General features: G+C 53.4%; 1 protein-coding gene across 1 annotated transcript in view; it reads left to right on the top strand.

The window, feature by feature from the left end:
• TLL2 (tolloid like 2) overlaps nt 1-17213 on the top strand; it is a 100476-nt gene that overhangs the window by 82495 nt on the left and 768 nt on the right. The window contains exons 14-20 of the mRNA XM_008144118.3: nt 4814-4939; nt 5636-5796; nt 6381-6561; nt 8407-8532; nt 10505-10632; nt 13218-13431; nt 15719-15969. Coding sequence (XP_008142340.2) covers nt 4814-4939; nt 5636-5796; nt 6381-6561; nt 8407-8532; nt 10505-10632; nt 13218-13431; nt 15719-15969 — 1187 coding nt within the window. The remainder of the gene's footprint in view (nt 1-4813; nt 4940-5635; nt 5797-6380; nt 6562-8406; nt 8533-10504; nt 10633-13217; nt 13432-15718; nt 15970-17213) is intronic.

Here is a 17213-nt window from a genome sequence, read left to right as displayed (position 1 = left end):
CTGACCTCCTGCATTTTGTGTGGCAGCCCCACTGGAGATGCCAGCCAGGGCAACAGGCAGAAGTGTTTCTCTCTGTGATGCTAAGCGAGTGTGTAAGGACTGAGTTGAGAACCTGGCCTGCTTCAACTAACCATGATAACCAGCTCCGTTTGCTGGTGAGAAGATCCCATCTTCTCCCTCCTCCCCACTCAATTCATCCAGCAGTCATCAAACAATGTGTCAGGCGCTGTGCTAGGGGTTGGGGACAAAAAAGGGACACAGTCTTTGTTTTCAAGAGCTTAACGTGGTGAAAAAGATTGCAAACAAATGGGCAATGGTATTGCCAAAGAAGAGTGAACCTGGGAGGAGGCCAGGAGACCTTCAGACTCAGTATGGGGGCGGGGGGGCGGACAGGTTACCCAGCTACTTCAAGGGCATTTCAATTTGCAAACATCTTTTTAGAAGCCCATGAGCCCATGAAGGTGTTCATTAAGGCCCAACTATACCAACTTAGTGCATGGGCCCAGCTTGACATCTTTTTAATATCAAGGAGAATGACCTGGACCCTGAACCAGGGCTGGTAGAAACCTCACTGGAACCTATTAAAGGGCAAAGAAAAGACATCTATTGAGTGTGCTAGAAACGACATTAGTTATTTCACTTGATCTTCAGAACAGCCCTTGGTAGTCATTATCATTACTCCCATTTTCAAGCTGAGGAAGCAAGTTCTCAGGAGGCAGAGCTAGAACTAGACCCTGAACCTGCAGGACTCCACAGACAGCACTCTCTCTTCCCACGACAGACCAAAAGCCACAGGCAAGTAAAGGAGCATGAACTTTTCATTCATGTTTGTGATTTGATGCTGACGCTCTGTGTCCTTTCTGCCTTCTGGATACCATGGGAGTATAGGGAGAAGGGCCCTGGGTTCGGCATCTGAAGTTCGGTTTCGAGTCCTGCCCTCGTGTCTAACTAGCCATCCGCTCTCCGGCAGCCAGATTTCCTTTCTGAGATCGGATCGTACCTGCTCTGTTCTCCACTCTATTCCCAGTGCCTGGCCCACAGTGGCCTCAGTAAATACTTACTGGGCAATGAATGAATGGGTGAGGCTCAGACTCATCTGTGGATTGGGCAACCTGCTACCTAGCTTTTGGGGTTCCCATGAGGATGAATGAGATGGAGATCGCAGTCTAGAGCTCTGCTGTCAACAGATACAAAAGGCCAATCACAAATGCAAGCCACATGTGTAATTTTAAACTTACTAGCCACCTTACCAAAGCAAAAACAGAAAACAGGTGAAATTATTTTTAATATATTTATTTTACCCAATATACCAAAAATTACTATCATTTTAATATATAATCAATATACACGGTATTAATGAGATGGTTTACGGTTTTTCCCCCATACTGAGTTGTAAATCCAGTGTGCTTTACACTCACAGCACATCCCAATTTTGACCAGCTGCGTTTCACACGTTTGCTAGCCACACGGGGCTGGTATCTGCCATACAGTCAGCGCAGGTCTAGAGGCTGGGCACAGCCAGCTTCTTTGCCCAGCCGTTTCCCAAGAGACCGTAAGTAGGATGTCCTGCGAATCCCCGGTGCCCAGTGCGTGCGTCAGGACTTCTCTGGTGAAAGGAGCTAGAAGAGTAACTACGAAGGCCGCGCAGAAGAATTGGACCAAGTCTAAGAAGCTCTGGCCATGGTGCCAGTTGGCAAGAGGCTCTGCTCAGGGCCCAGCTGGCGTATGACACTGACCAGGGTGCCAGCTGGCCTCTGCATCCCTCTCCGGGTGCCAGATGGCATCCCTCTCAGAGCCTGCTGGCTGGGCAGCTGGCAGAGCACCTCACATTTCTGGTTCCTTCAGGAGATGGCAGGAGCCTTCGAGGATTGGCAGGGCCATTGTGGTCACACACTTCCCACAAAAGTATATGAGGATTCCCACCTCGGTCCCCACTCGCCACTCTCCCATTGCCGATGGACCACTATATGGTGTTTGATGAGGGGCACTGGCATCTTTCAAGGTACTTCTTCAAAACTTCAGGGACGTGCCCTGCCTTCTCTTTCCTTAACCCTCTCTGAAACAATTTTTGGGATCCTACCTGAGTCATCTCATTATCTAACCACAAAATGGTTCCTTCTTTCCCTAATACCACTTGGAGAAGGCACAGAAGCCAGAGCTCCCGCTATGCAAAACCGATTCCTGGTTCAGCTTCTTCTCCCACCTCCACACCCTTCCAGATTTTTCTGGCAGACTTGGCCTTGGCCACTACAGCCCAGAGCAAGCGCAAACGCTTGGGCTTGGAGCAGACGCTGCTTCACCGTAGTGTGGAGGTGATACAGAGGACAGCCGGGCTCCCACTGAAAGCAGGGTCCCTCAGACACTTCCCTGCATCCACCCACGCTGGGGAAGGATTGGAAATGGCCAAACATCCCACTGCACTTTCTGGCTGGAGCTCAGGTGTATGTGTATACCTGTCACCCACCTTCCTGGATCCAACAGCCCATTCTTCTCGTGTTTGGAGGAACAACATTCCCTTTGCTTTAGGCCCAAATCCATGCCACCAGCCTGCCTCCCTCCATGTGGCTAAGATGGCACCAAGAGGCTCAGTCATCTGTGATCCTCCCTTTCTTGCCTATGGCATACATGTGTCCTGTCCATAATCAGAGCATCTTCTGGCATCAGTCTCCTTCCTCACCCCCACCCCCCACCCCTTGGACCTCTGTTCAACTTAGTCTATTTTGATGAGCCTTTTCCACAGTTCCTTCCCACCCTTTCCCTGTGCCCGCCAGCCAGTTTCTTGACTCTGTGGTGCTGCTCATCTAGTCTTCCTGGGCCCACCCTGGCACATTTGCCTTCTTTCTGTTCCTGCCTTGTCTCACTCCCCTCCTCAGGCCTGCCCTAGTCCACTCTCACCTGATTCAGGTACGGCCAGGCGACTTTGTTCTTTTCACTACTCCCCTCGCTGTGTCTCTGCACCCACAGGAATTTCAGAAGAACCCCGCTGCGGCCTATAGGGATAGCTGCCGTGTCTGACTCTGTGTCTATGTGCTGGATACGTCACACGTGTCATTTTCAATCACCACAACCCTAAAATCAGGTGTTGTTATTATTATTTTCCTCGTTATAAAGCAGGAGGAAGGCTCAGAGGGGTTGAATCACCCAGTTTGTTGGGGAAGATCCCACCCGGGTCTCTGGCTCACTCTAAGGCCTGGACTCTATTTCTCCTGATTGCCAAGTCTCCTCCTTCTATAAGTTCTAGAAGCTAGTGCTTTGCATATTGTAAAGTGATAAGTAATTGCAGGATTGTCACTCTTTTAGCATCCTTAATATTTACATTTATTTGAGGCCATGGACAACTTTAACCCCCTGCCTAGAGCATATCTCTCCAACTGACCGACTTATTTAAGGCTTTGTTGAGCCTAAGCACACATCACTTTAGAATTAGCTATATTACTATCTAATAGCTAAAATGATGGGACATTTGCAAACTGTCTTTTACCCAGTGAAGAACAACCTGGTTGGTGAGTATTCTCTGCATCCTAAACAAGGAAGGCTGGAAGGAAATGGGTTTATTTGATCTGGAAGAGGGCAGAGTGGAGGGAGACATTATGGTGGAGGGTTTGCATTTTCTGGAGGACCAATGGGTTGGAAGTTTGAATTTTGACAATTCAAATTGCAAAGGACAAGAAATACTTTGAAAAGCAGCGAGAGCCTTATTTCTGGGCGTTTTCAAGCTGGGTCGGAAAAAGCCATCTATCAGAAATGTTCTTAAAAGAATCCCTGCTAAAGTGGCAGGACCCAGGTCCTTTTCAGGTCTTTACCAAGGAACTCAAAGATGTCCTGATTTCTTCTACTGACGTGCAATACGGTCCTTTTGTGGACAACTCTGTGCTTGCTCTATTCCTACCTCCCATGGTGTTATAAACCACCAACACTCTCCTCCCTGCCCCAACCCTTTCTACTTCCTAGATTGGAGTTCATTGAAGATGTCTCAGTGTTCAGATTTCCCTTCACTAGGCTCTCGGCTCAGGCCACAGCCTGCATGCTCTCTTTCAGGGATAGAGATACCACAACTTGGCGACAGAAAATAATGATCTTTCCTTTTATTTCGGACACTCTTTTCGGAGATGCCCAAAGCCTGGGATTTTCCTGTCTTCAGTGGTTCCCTGGGCGGATGTGTCTGGGAGATTTCTCTGATGAACCCCTGGTTCTTCCTCTGGTGTCCTACTTACGTTACTTAATGGCCCCATTCACATCCCTAGACACTGGATGCTGAATCCCATGTGGCTCCCCTGCTGACTCAGTCTCGCTGTGGCCTCTTTCTGCGAATTCTCCTGAGCAGAGGCTAACCTAAGAGCCCGGCGTTTTCTGAGACGTTGAAGATCTCCCTGTGCCCACCTCTTCAGATCATTTATAAAAATGCTAAATTGCGGGTTCTTGTCCTATCCCTGGAGAATACTTACACATCTTCATCTGGAAACGCATCCCTCTTCCTCACCCTTTATTTAATGTCTCTGGGAAGTTCCACATTTGGGACTGGGGGGGATTTGGTGGCATCGAAATGGGTTCGGCCTTTGGTATGGAACCTCTGAGGGCTTTTTAGAAATCATAAATGAAGACAGCTGACTGAACCCTTCGACGAAGGAAAGCATCCAGGCGTGACCTCTCCCCGGCCGAGCCCTGCTTCTGCCTAACAAGTTACTCTTGTGTCCCCCAGGAGCCATGCTTGTGCTTGGCGGACACGTGTCGGGGACCCAGGATGTGGGCTGTGATGGGGAACAGACCAGGCAGCTTTGCCATCATTTAACCGGAGTCACCTTTGCCCCAACAGAGGTGGATGAGTGCTCCTGGCCAGATCGGGGCGGGTGTGAGCAGCGCTGCGTCAACACTCTGGGCAGCTACAAGTGTGCGTGTGACCCTGGCTACGAGCTGGCCGCCGATAAGAAGGCTTGTGAAGGTGGGTGTTGGACCTGCCACGCCGGAGTGAGAGGGGATGGGGGGCAAGCCTTAGGGGAGCGGAGCAGAGGTGGGTGCGCTGGCTGACCGTGAAGTACCACGGATCCACCTCCTTCTCGGAGGGAGACACAAGTGGGTCAAGTCGTGAATGTGAGAGGACTGCCCAAATTACGTGGACTCCATCCTAGAAACTGTAACTGGAGCCTTCGCTTATTTGCTCCTGTGACCGTGTGAAATTCACATGATTACTAAGGTAGACAATAAGAGCAAGGGAAAACCATGAGCACTTGGACATTCCGTTCACTCCATGTCCGCCTGGCTGGTGCTCTGTCTTCCTTGCCCACCTGCGTGGCTGCTTGTTGACGTACACCAAGTACAGTGCATAGCCTGGTGCAAACCTCTCTCACTTCCCTTTGGTCCAAGCCATGTGAGGTCCCCAACCACGCCACTGGGTGACAGGTCAGCACAAATGCATTGCCCTTATTTCTCAAAGCAGTAAAGACTTGTCCTCAGCTTTATCCCTCCAAAGCCTCCGTTGAAACGGACTAGAAGAAAGGACGCTGAATTCATTGGTTCAGATTGTCTAACCTTTTTTTTATTATTATCAAAGAGCAGCAGGGCCTAGCGCGGCTTCAGGGAAATCGCAGTCACTCGGAACTAACGCCAAACCCATCGTGCTTCTGTCTCGCCTGTGCAGTGGCCTGTGGCGGCTTCCTTACCAAGCTGAATGGAACCATCACCAGCCCTGGGTGGCCCAAGGACTACCCTACCAACAAGAACTGCGTCTGGCAGGTGGTGGCCCCCGCTCAGTACCAGATCTCCCTTCAGTTTGAAGTGTTTGAGCTGGAAGGCAATGACGTATGTTTCTGGGCTCTAACGGATTGGGGATTGTGTCGGGCCGTGACTCATGAGGGGCCCGGCAGGGAGGCGGCTTCCTGGGCATCTTCGCTGCGCAGCACCGGGGGCCTGCTGTGCAGCAGTGTCAGCCGCACGTCCTCTGCAGACAGAGTGCTTGGGCCCTCTGGTCACTGACAAATCCAAGGAGCACCAGGATGAGAGTGGAGGAGGTGGTCTTGGATGGGGGAGAGGGAAGGAATCTCGGGGTTAGTGTCTGGCGGAGGGGAATGGAGAGGGTGAGGTGCATCTGGGGACCAGGATGGTATCAACAGCCTGTTCCCTCCTTTGGGCAATGGTCCTGGGATGGCCAAGTCAGCCGAGGTCCAGGCAGAGCCCTACAGCCAGAGTATAGTCAGGGGTGCCCAGGTCTGTCCCTTGGGCTGGAGGGGCCCCAGTGGGAGTCGAGAGGACCCTCCTGCTGGACCTGGCTGAGCCTGTCTGGCCCCCTGGCAGGGTGCAGCTCTCAGGAAGGGGATCCCGCAGAGCAGGGATCAAGGGCACAGACATGGGGGCCCCGGGCTGCTCCCCACATCACTTCCTTGCAGGTCTGTAAGTACGACTTCGTGGAGGTACGCAGCGGCCTGTCCCCCGATGCCAGGCTGCATGGCAGGTTCTGCGGCTCCGAGACCCCCGAGGTCATCACCTCGCAGAGCAACAACATGCGCGTGGAGTTCAAGTCGGACAACACGGTCTCCAAACGGGGCTTCCGGGCCCACTTCTTCTCAGGTGCGGGGTTTGGAGGGGAGGCCGCGGTGCTGAGGGCCACCTGGCTTGGCCAGCTCCCAGCCTCGGGGCACCAGGCCACCCCTCTCTGCCCGATGCCCCTGCCTCACAGTAGTTCCATAACCGTTTACCACCCACTCGGTGGCTTAGAACAAAAGAAACGTACTCTCCCAGCTGTGCAGGCAGAAGCCCGAAATCAAGCGGTGGGCAGGACGGTGTTCTCTGCAGCCCCTGGGCAGGCTCCTTCCTGGTTCCCCTGGCTTGTGGTTCCAGAGCTAGTGCTGGATGATCCTCATCTATTCTTCAAGTGTTGTCCAAGGGTTCTTACCTGCCCTCATGGAATAAGAGGGTGTGACTAAGATTCACAGTGTTCATTGGCCCATTATCTGCAGTGGGCAGAGGGTACAGAGAGGAGACGCCACCTTGACCCCTGACCCCTGCAGTTACCCCGGTGGGGGCAGGGCAGAGGAGGGAGGTTGGCCCTCTGTTATTACAGGAGAAGTTGGCTGAGGAGAGGGCTGTGTACTACCCTGGCTTGAGCTAGAAGAACCATAATACTAACACCTCCTAACACTTGAGTTCAAACATAATCCTATATAATAAAGGGTAATATGCAAATTGACTCTAACAGCAGAACCACTGGTTACTATGATGCATACTGACCATCAGGGGGCAGATGCTCAATGCAGGAGCTGCTCCCTGGTGGTCAGTGCACTCCCACAGGGGGAGCTCTGCTCAGCCACAAGTCGGGCTCACAGCTGGTGAGCACAGTGGAGGTGGCAGGAGCCTCTCCTGCCTCCGTAGCAGCACTAAGGAAGTCCAATTGATGGCTTAAGCCATTAGTTGGACATCCTCCGAGGGCTCCCAGGCTGCCAGAGGGATGTCTGGCTGCCAGCTTTGGCCCAATTCCCCGGGGAGCAGGCCTAAGCTGGCAGGTGGACATCCCCCGAGGGGTCTCGGACTGTTAGAGGGTGCAGACTGGGCTGAGGGACCCCTGAGTGCACAGATTTTCGTGCACCAGGCCTTTAGTAATAAATAAAGCTAACACTTATTCCAGGCTGGACACTGTTCTAAGAGGTTTTCTTGAACTAATTCATTTCCTCCTCTCAACAGCCCTGTGAGGTAAGGGACCATTATTGACTCCTCTTTAAAGATGAGGCAACTGAAGCATGGAGGTCAAGGGTGCCTGAGGTCACAACAGCTGGAACTGGTGGAGCAGGGCTGGCACTTGGCCCCACAGTTACCTACTCCACAGGCAGGAGGTGGCGTGGGATCGTGAACGATGACCCCGGGCCTCCAGTCACATAGGCCACTTGCTCACCGAGTGACCTTTGGCACATTAGCCTTCTCAGCCTCTGTGTTCTTATCTGTAAAATGGGAGCATAAGCACCTTCCTCCTAAGGCGTGTGAGAATTGACTTAGATATGTATGGAAAGTGCTTTGGGAGAGTGCCCATCGCATAGTAAATACTCAGTACGTGGTGGTAATTTTATTATTGTTAATATTAGCCCATCCTTCAAGGAGCTCCTTGTCTCGGTGGGGAGTAGGGATGGAGACCATATATATGTATTTAAGTGCTTTAGTAGCATGGGGAATTGCATATATTCCAGGGCCATGTAACACCCAACACATGCTGCCTCCCTCCTCCTCCCGGCAAAGGATAATCAGAGTCGGGGCAGTCGGGGAGGCTACTTTGTGTGTGTGTGACATCACTTTTCAGTTCAGTCATATGCTTGTCATTGTATGTTCACCATGGAGGAGGGAGGCCACTTTTGAGTAGGGCTCTGAGCTCAGAGCGACCATCCCCAGTAGGCAGTTCCCCTAAGGAGAGTCCATCGATCTCCCCAGACAAGGACGAGTGCGCCAAGGACAACGGCTGGTGCCAGCACGAGTGCGTCAACACGTTCGGGAGCTACCTGTGCCGGTGCAGGAACGGCTACCGGCTCCACGAGAACGGACACGACTGTAAAGAGGGTGAGGCTGGGCCTCGGGCTGGGAGGGACGGGGGGAGGGGGGGCACGGGCACCCTACTCTAGGCTGCCCGGAGTGTGCTGGGTGTCAGAGTGAGCCCACTGAGGCTGAGCATCTGCCTCCCCCCTCCTGCCCTCTGCCCTCTTGCTGAGGATTGATATCCCCAGGGTAGCTCACTCCTTCAGGAGGCATGTGGGGCCCGCACGTGCTCTCCTGGAGTTATTATTGCAAAGTGGTTATTTTAAACCCCCGGGCTCCAGGCTCAGACTACCTAGGTTGACATCCTGGTTCTGCTACTTACTAGCTGTGTGACCTTGGAGAAGTTTCTTAACCTCTCTGAGCCTCAGTTTCCTCTTCTGTTTAAAGGGGGCTAAACCTACCCCCTTCCTAAAGTTTTTCTGAGGATTAAATGAGAGAATGCCTAGAAAGTATTTCAGACAGTCTGGCGCGTATTAAGCACTTGAAACATTACCATGTATGTCATCATATTATTAACCATATGCAGGTCTAGTAGTAAAATAGAACTGGGACAGCTTTGCTCCCTTGCTTCATTCACTCCTGGGAGTTCTCAGGACCAGATGGCTTTGACCGTCCAGTCATTTTGGGAAAGGCCTTCCTGTGTTCTCACCCCGCCCTGCAAAGGGAGTGTGAACATCTCGGATAAACACACAGGCCTCCAGGCCTTGGCCCAGCCACAGGGCCCTGCAAAGGACATCAGGGCGACGGATAAACACTTCAGGGTGAGATCTGGCTGGGCTCACAGTCTGCCCAGGCCCTTCCTAGACTGTGACAGGATGAGCTAAGACGTCCTTAGAAGCAGGATGCAGCCGCCCTCCACGCCCAGCCCTGGGACCCAGACAAGGGCAGTCATGGGCTGGGTTGGGAGGCGGGTTGGAAGAACTTGGAAGGAGCTGTCCTTCTGGAACTTGCTGTCAAACCCCTGTGAGGTGGGCCTCGGCCAGAACGATGCGTGCCTCATGTGGTGTGGGGGAGGCCACGGGGGATATAAAGTCCACGGAGGTCCTGCCAGCTGAGCGTGGCTGCCTTCCTGTGGGTTCCCCTAGGGCAGGGCAGGGGTGAGCAGTAGGGACCTCCTGCAGCCACTTCACCCCCCCCCCCCCCCGCTCTTAACTGCCCCCTCCAGTTCCCTCAGCTGAAACCACAGGGGGACGAGGGGGACCTCCTCAGCTCCCTCTGCTTCCTAGTCAGTGATAGCCAAGGCAGGGCCCAGTTCGAGTCCTGACTCCAGCCATTACCAGCCGGCCACTTACCTGCTCTAAACTTCTGTTTTTCTCATTTGGAAAGTGGGGAGGATAGAATGAGAGGGTGCATTCAGAATGCTTAGCACAGCACCCACCACAGAGGGAGACAAACTCTAGCTATCGGTCAAAATGCTACTCATTGAGGTACCCGGGGCAACAGCTGTAGCTTCCAAATGAAAGTGCTCTGAACAAGTAAAAGGGGTACAGACACGAAGGAGTACAGATAGTGGTGAAGATCTTGGTTAGCACTTGCTAAGCCTTTCACAAGCATCTCACTCCCTTCACATAACCTCCCTGTGAGTGAGGTGGCACCCCTTTTACAGATGAGGACACCAAGATCTAGGTTAAGTGCCCCAAGTCCCAGCGAGAAGGTGGCAGAACCAGGACTTGAGTCAGGGTCCATCTGACCCCGGGGCCTGTGCCCTTAACCACGAACTCTACCATATTCCTACCATAACCATGATGTGATTAGTAATAGTAAGAAAGATTACTTGGCTCCTGAGCCACCACCAGGAAGGCGGCTAAGCCAAATAAAGCGACAAATCTCTACGCCAGGTGATGTGACTGGTGTGGATTCAGGCTGACGCCAGCTCCCACACCGCCCAACGATCATGTGACCGATAGAGGGCGGGGAGGGGGGCTTCTTAGAGTGCCTCCTATGACGCCCCCATGTGAAGTAGTCTCTCTCTGCGTGTCTCCCCCCGCACCCCCAGCTGGCTGTGCGCACAAGATCAGCAGTGCAGAGGGCACCCTGGCGAGCCCCAACTGGCCTGACAAATACCCCAGCCGGCGGGAGTGCTCCTGGAACATTTCCTCCACCGCGGGCCACAGGGTGAAACTTGTGAGTTCTTTTCGTAGTTAATGGGCAACAGGGACAGAGGGACGTGGTGGGAGTCTCTGCTCTTCCACCTCTCGGCTCTGAGACGTGGGGAGGCTACTCAGCATTTCCAGGTCTCAGTTCCACGATCTGGAAAACGGGGGTGCCGCCTCCTGGGGCTGTTGTGCAGGTGAAAAGAGGATTCACACAAAGCCCTCAGCGCAGGGAGGCAGGAGAGGCAAGCCCTGTGAACAGCACCTGTGCACCGGGCCACCAGGATGAGGCAGAACCTGCCCCACGGTGCGGTTTGAGATTTGTTTCCTGTGCTATTTATTTATTTATTTATTTATTATTTATTTATTTTTTTTTTTTTACAAATTAATTCATTCACTCTTGAGTTTAAAACATGTATCTCCCAAACCTTTCCTTAAAGTCCCATCCCGGCATGAGATTGTGGCCTGCACACCACGCGCAGTTATTTCAGAGATAAAGGCGTCTTTCCTACAAGTCTCTCTCTCAGCCCCGAGGGACTCCCAGGCCCTGGAGCCTAACCCAGCCTCTCCTGCCAGCTGGAGAAGGTGCTGTACTGGAGACAAACAGTTTTTCAATGGGTTTGTTTAGACTCCGGGGAGGAGTAAGCTCTTCAGAAGGCATGTGGATGTCCCCCTGAATTACGGACAATAGCACAGGGATAGCGGAAGGGAACGAAGGAGAATACGATAATAAATAGACCACGGCCCTGGGGCTCGCTAGGGTGTTGACGGGGCGAGAACAGCGAGGACAGGTGGGTGGAGGGCTAGCGCGTGGGTGCTGGTGTCTCTCTGTGCCAGGCCTGGGGCGTCGAGGGGTGGAGAAGGCAGGGCCCCTGGCCACAGGGTGCTCACCGTGGGCACCTCCTATGTCTGGCTGCCCGCGGGAGAAAAGCCTTCGGGGGCTGCTCTCCTGAGTGGATCAGAACAGCCTTGCATCTGCGTGCAGGGGAATTAAAAAGAACGCCTTAGAGAAAGGCATCCTTCCCCGAGACTGCCATCTGCTGGGAACTGTTCCCAATGGCAACATAAATATCTGGTCACGGCGGGGGAATGGCGCCCCCTGTGGTTAGGGACTCGCAATCTGCACAACTGGACAGGAGCTTCTTGTCCAAGGGCCACGCGTAGTTGCCGCAAATGTCTTCTCCTGTTCTTTAAGGGACGAAAGACCTAAAACAACTGATCCCAGTGGCCACAGTTAGGCCAGACCTCAAATGTATCTGAGGTCCACACATATGTGCGCTAGTTTTTTAGAAGAACTTCCTTGGGCAGTGGGTGGTGGCTTTATTGACCGTGCTCTATTTTTTTTTTTTTTGCTACCATAGAATGGAAGTTGAATACTTCCGAGTAGCTGGTGTTCCGCTGCATGGGGACAGCCACAGGTGTCCCAGGGGCCTGTGGGGAGCGCCCGCCTCTCTGGCTCACTGTCTCCCTTCCAGTGCATCACCCACCCTGGTGCCATTGGGCTCCCCCTCCTGCTCCTGCCCACTGTCCCCACCGCCACTCTCCAGCCCCTTTCTATAAGGTGTGAAGCGCTTTGCCCATTTCAAATGTGCCTGTCATTCCCATGAAGGCCTTCGCTGCTAATGGCCCCTCTCCACTCCCATCCCTGCTCTGTCTCCCCAGTCCCTTTCTTGTGAACTGAGACCCCCCTTCCCCAACTATTGTCCTCTCTCCCCACTCCGTCTTTCGATCCAAGTCAGTATTAAATAAACACTGTCCCCTCTCACCTGTCCCGGAGGCAAGCCATCAGTCAGTCAACTGCCCCACGCCTGAGAAATCCTACATTTTTGGGGGAAAGGGGGCAGGAAAGAGGGAGGCAGTAGGGCCTGATGATGGTTAGAAGTGTGGCTTGGAGTCAAGTCCAGCTCCATCCTCTAGCTGTTTAAGCTCGGGCAAGCCACTTAACTGCTCTAAGCCTCAGTTTCCCCTTCTGCACATTGGGGATAATAACAGTTGTTCCCTGCCAGCATCAGCAGGATTGAGTGAGACAATGCAGGGCTCTGCATGGAAAAAGGCACTCAGCTAACGTCAGTCCCGACGGGGAGCATTTGCCCGTGTAAAGCTCAGGTGCGTCGCTGTGCTGCAGGGTTGCACGGTGTAGTGCGAGGGTAAGGGCGCGGTCATGGAAGCGGGGACCTTGGGCAAGTCCTCTGACAGCTCTGCGCCTCCGTTTCCTTGCCTGTAAAGTGGGGGTTAAAATGGGAGACGTCACAGGATCGTGAGGATTAATAATTGTAAAGCTCTTAAAGCGGCTCCCGCCCCGAGGAGCACAGGGCCGCTGCGCTGGAGAAGCCGCGTGATGTGATGTGACAGGGGGGACACAGGCGCCGCCAGGCCCAGCCCCGTCTCATCGGCAAAGTGGTCCCAGTGGCAGCGCCACGTCCTTACCGCCTGGGGGCCATTCCGGAGACTGAGAGAGGAGCCGGGTCCAGGCCTCTCCACCGTCACCGTGATCGCCATGGCTCCGTGGCCCCTCTGCAGCCGGCTGGCCAGAGGCGCGCCCCGCCTCACCGGGTCCTCTCCCCGCCCCGGCCGAACGCCAGGCCCTGGCCTCACTTTGTGCTTTTCCCTCTCCAGACGTTTAATGAGTTTGAGATCGAGCAGCACCAGGAATGTGCCTACGACCACCTGGAAGTGTATGACGGCCCCGACACCCTGGCGCCCATCCTGGGCCGTTTCTGCGGCAGCAAGAAGCCGGACCCCGTGGTGGCTTCGGGCAGCAGCCTGCTCCTGAGGTTTTACTCGGACGCCTCGGTGCAGAGGAAAGGCTTCCAGGCGGAGCACAGCACAGGTGCGTGGCCGCCCGCCCCGGGGACGGGAGATGGATAGGGGCAGGCGGGACGGGGCGGCCTTTTCACATGGCTGTGTGGGGAGGGAGGCGTGTGGCAGCACCTCCCCTTTAAAACAAAACATGGACAGCAGTAGGGGAAGGTTGCTTTCTTTTAATGTCCTTAACTGACGGCATTTAAAGTGGGCAGTGTGTTATTGGTGCCACATTTCCTCCGCCCCCTCCTTCCTCCCGTCCTCTCTTGTAAAAAGTTATTTGTGATTTTGCTGGTCTGTGCAACCCAGAAGTCTGGGAGCTGAGTGCTGGGGAGCAGCCCTTTCTAAGGACCCGTCCAGAAAAGGGAAAAGCGTTCTGCCCCCCACTGTTTTTCCTCCACTTAAATGTAAGCTTTATTTGGTCCTTTGGAGGAAATATACATGCTTATCACTGACATCTGCTTTGTTAAACAGAAGAGTGTCAGTAGGAAGATTGGCTCTGCTCTTTAGCCATGGAAGTGTCACCGCCTGGGGTGGAACCCAGGGAGGCAGTGTGGACTCTGACTCTGGTGTTCGATTGTGGCCCTTTGGCTAAGTGGCGGCTGCCCGAGACCCACTCAGAGTCTGAGATCAGGGGACCCTCTGAGGTTCTCTGATCCCTTGAACAGCCCCATCCCTCAGCGTTCTTTGTTTTCAGAGCCAGAAAATATGAATCAGGTAAAACCAAATGACAAGCAGCACCCTCAGGCGGTTTAGCTGTCCTTGCCTTCTAGAAAACACTCCATTATCTGCACCCTCTCAGCTCCTCAACGGGTTCTAGCTTCCCCGCAGGAAATGTAAAAGCCATGGACTAGTGACGCCACTCTCTTGTCCCTACAGACAGAGCATAGGTGCTTGAGGTGGGCCAGGGTCCCAGCAAGAAATGGGGGCACACTCAGAGAGTCATTATTTGAGGAGAATTTAATAAGGGACTATTTGCAAAGGGGCAGGCAGGGTGTGGGGACACCACGGGGACAGTGCAGCGACCAGGACTAAGAACTATAGGGCTGTTACTATCCCCCGGCCCAGATGAGGGAGTAGGTTCTGGAGCCTGGCGACAGAATGGGGGGTAAGCAGAGGGTACCTCGACAGGAGCTGTGACTTTTAGGTGAAGAACGCAGCCTTAGTTGACCAGGCAGGGAAGGATCCTGGGACTAAATTCCTTGACCTATCTCCTCCCTCCTCTCATCTGCTGGTCCTTCCCTTGGCGGAACCCAACCCGGAGGCAGAGGGAAGGGGGCCCAGTCCTGTGGACCCGGAGATCAGCCTCCTGGGGATGGAGAGGGGATCTGGCAGGAGGGAGAGAAGTCACCCTGCCCTGCTCTATGCCCATTTCATTGCCAGCGACATCTCAGGGATGTGAGGTGTTCCAAAGGCTCACACCTAGAAGAAACTCCAAGCCAGAGCACAGATGGGCCCGGGAGTTGGCGTCAGCCAGGACTGGGGCCAGCTGGGCCTGGGCGAGGCAGAAGGCACGCCCCAGGACACTCTGGGCCCCTCAGAAGCGTGGAACACATTGAGGACAGACAGCAAGGAGTTTGCTTCCAAAGTTTCTGGTGTTTCCTAATCTCCGGTCACTGTCATTTATCCATTTATATTTTGTGGCCTGTAGTGGCCTAGACACGAGGTAGCAGGGGACCCAGGCCAACCAGAGTTACAGTTCTAGTAAAAACCCCAGAAGCCAGGACTACAGAATACAAAGTGTGAGGTAAGCTCACTGGTGACACGCTCAGGGGCCTCCAGGGTGCCTGTGGCCAGTGCTCTGAAATGCAGGAGCCTGTCAAGTCTGTTCGGAAGCTTCCAGGTTTCAGACCTCACCAGCAGATCTGATGTGCTTTTGGTGCCCTCTGTTGGCGAAAGTTACAAATTACAGCAAGTCAGTTGGGCGGGTGTGAGCCCTTGGCTGGTGGGTCTAGCACTTCCAGGGAGTTAAGTGGTCAAGATCCAGGCGGCCAGCTGTTTCAGCAGTATGCTCAGGTATTCCTGGAGGCCTTAGGTGGCTCAGCCTGGGGACATAGGACCTTGGCTGTCAGCCCCAATTTGGATCCCGCCATGAGCCCTGAAACTCAGTCATAGGCCTCTGTTTACTCCTCTGTAAAATGGGACGATGACCCTTGTTTGGCCTCTCCCACGGGGCACGCACAGGCTTTGCAGACGAAACTGGCCTGGAATGAGGGGGGTGTGCAGAGAGAAGTCCCAGACTGGGACGTGGGCAGTGGGGGTGGCAAATGGGTTCTCTGCGCCGAGGGGGCATCGTGGTTCTCTCTTCGCTCCAGAGTGCGGGGGCAGGCTGAAGGCCGAAGTGCAGACCAAAGAGCTCTATTCCCACGCCCAGTTTGGGGACAACAACTACCCAAGCCAGGCCCGCTGTGACTGGGTGATTGTGGCGGAGGACGGCTATGGCGTGGAGCTGATATTCCGGACCTTTGAAGTGGAGGAGGAGGCGGACTGTGGCTATGACTACATGGAGGCCTACGACGGCTATGACAGCACGGCGCCCCGGCTCGGCCGCTTCTGTGGCTCTGGGGTGAGTCCCGGTTCGCTGGGCCCAGGGGACAGAGCACGGTGATAAAGAGCGTGAGCAGTGGAGTCAGACACCCACCTATGAACCCCACCAGGAGGCCTGTTCCTCTGGGAGACAGTGGGACAAGGGGAGGATAGTCAGAGAGGAGGTTGGGAGGGAGCCGGGGACCAGTTCATAAAGGCCTTGGACTGAGGTCAGCTACTGAGGGGCATTTTCCATGTAAGACTGTTTCCTATTTTTTGCAAAGCACCCTCCCCCAACCCCCCATTTTTATTTGGCCTTAGGCTTTTTACATTTTCGATTGTACTTTTGTATATTTACAGTTCTCTCCCCAAGCAAAACTAAATGCCTATGGAAATTACAAGTCGCCATCTTTGGTTATCATCCATATCGTCATCATTTTTCTCACTATCACCTCTTTCCTGGACCACCTCCCCGGGACAGGGCAGAGCCCTTTTGCTCACCACTTCCCCAGCACCTGACATAGGCCTGCCGTACAGCTGGTGCTCAGTGAAGGTGTGTGGACCAGCAGCACAGCGTCCTGGTCCCACTCCGGCTGCACCACGCTGGGCTCTGCCCACACCAGGCCCTCAGCCCTCGGCCCCAAGGCTCATCACGCGAGCTTCTTTGCTATTGGCTGGACACATAGCCAATCATTTTGGAGTCACTGGTGCTCCTGGGGCTAAACAGAACCTCAAACTGGCATTTATATGTCTTTGAATAATTCCCCTTCATCTCCCTGCACCTCCCCAAAAGAAAGGATGAGTGTGTGACGTAACCAGTGCAGCACCTTCCATAGATAACATCTTTCAAAATGTGGGTCCACGTGCAGAGGAAGATCTTGGGGCGTCCTGAGCAGTGAAATATGTGGGAAGTCCAGTTTGGTTCCACTTGTATCTGGCAGGTAGCAGCAACCTATATTCTTTCTTTCATACTTCCTTGTTAATTTTGTGTTCATCCCTTGTCAAAACTTAATTACTTCAGGAGTAAGGCTACCTAAATATATATATATATGTATATATATATATATACACACACACATATATATATATATATATATATGTATATATATATATATTTTTTTAAATTTTGAATTCTTTTTAAAAAATATATTTTATTAATTTTTTTTACAGAGAGCAAGGGAGAGGGATAGAGAGTTAAAAACATCGATCAGCTGCCTCTTGCACACCTCCTATTAGGGATGTGCCCACAACCAAGGTACATGCCCTTGACCGGAACCGAACCTG

The sequence above is a fragment of the Eptesicus fuscus genome, chromosome 17 (assembly GCF_027574615.1).
Source record: "Eptesicus fuscus isolate TK198812 chromosome 17, DD_ASM_mEF_20220401, whole genome shotgun sequence".
NCBI lineage: Eukaryota > Metazoa > Chordata > Mammalia > Chiroptera > Vespertilionidae > Eptesicus > Eptesicus fuscus.
This window is presented reverse-complemented; position numbering and strand designations above follow the sequence as displayed.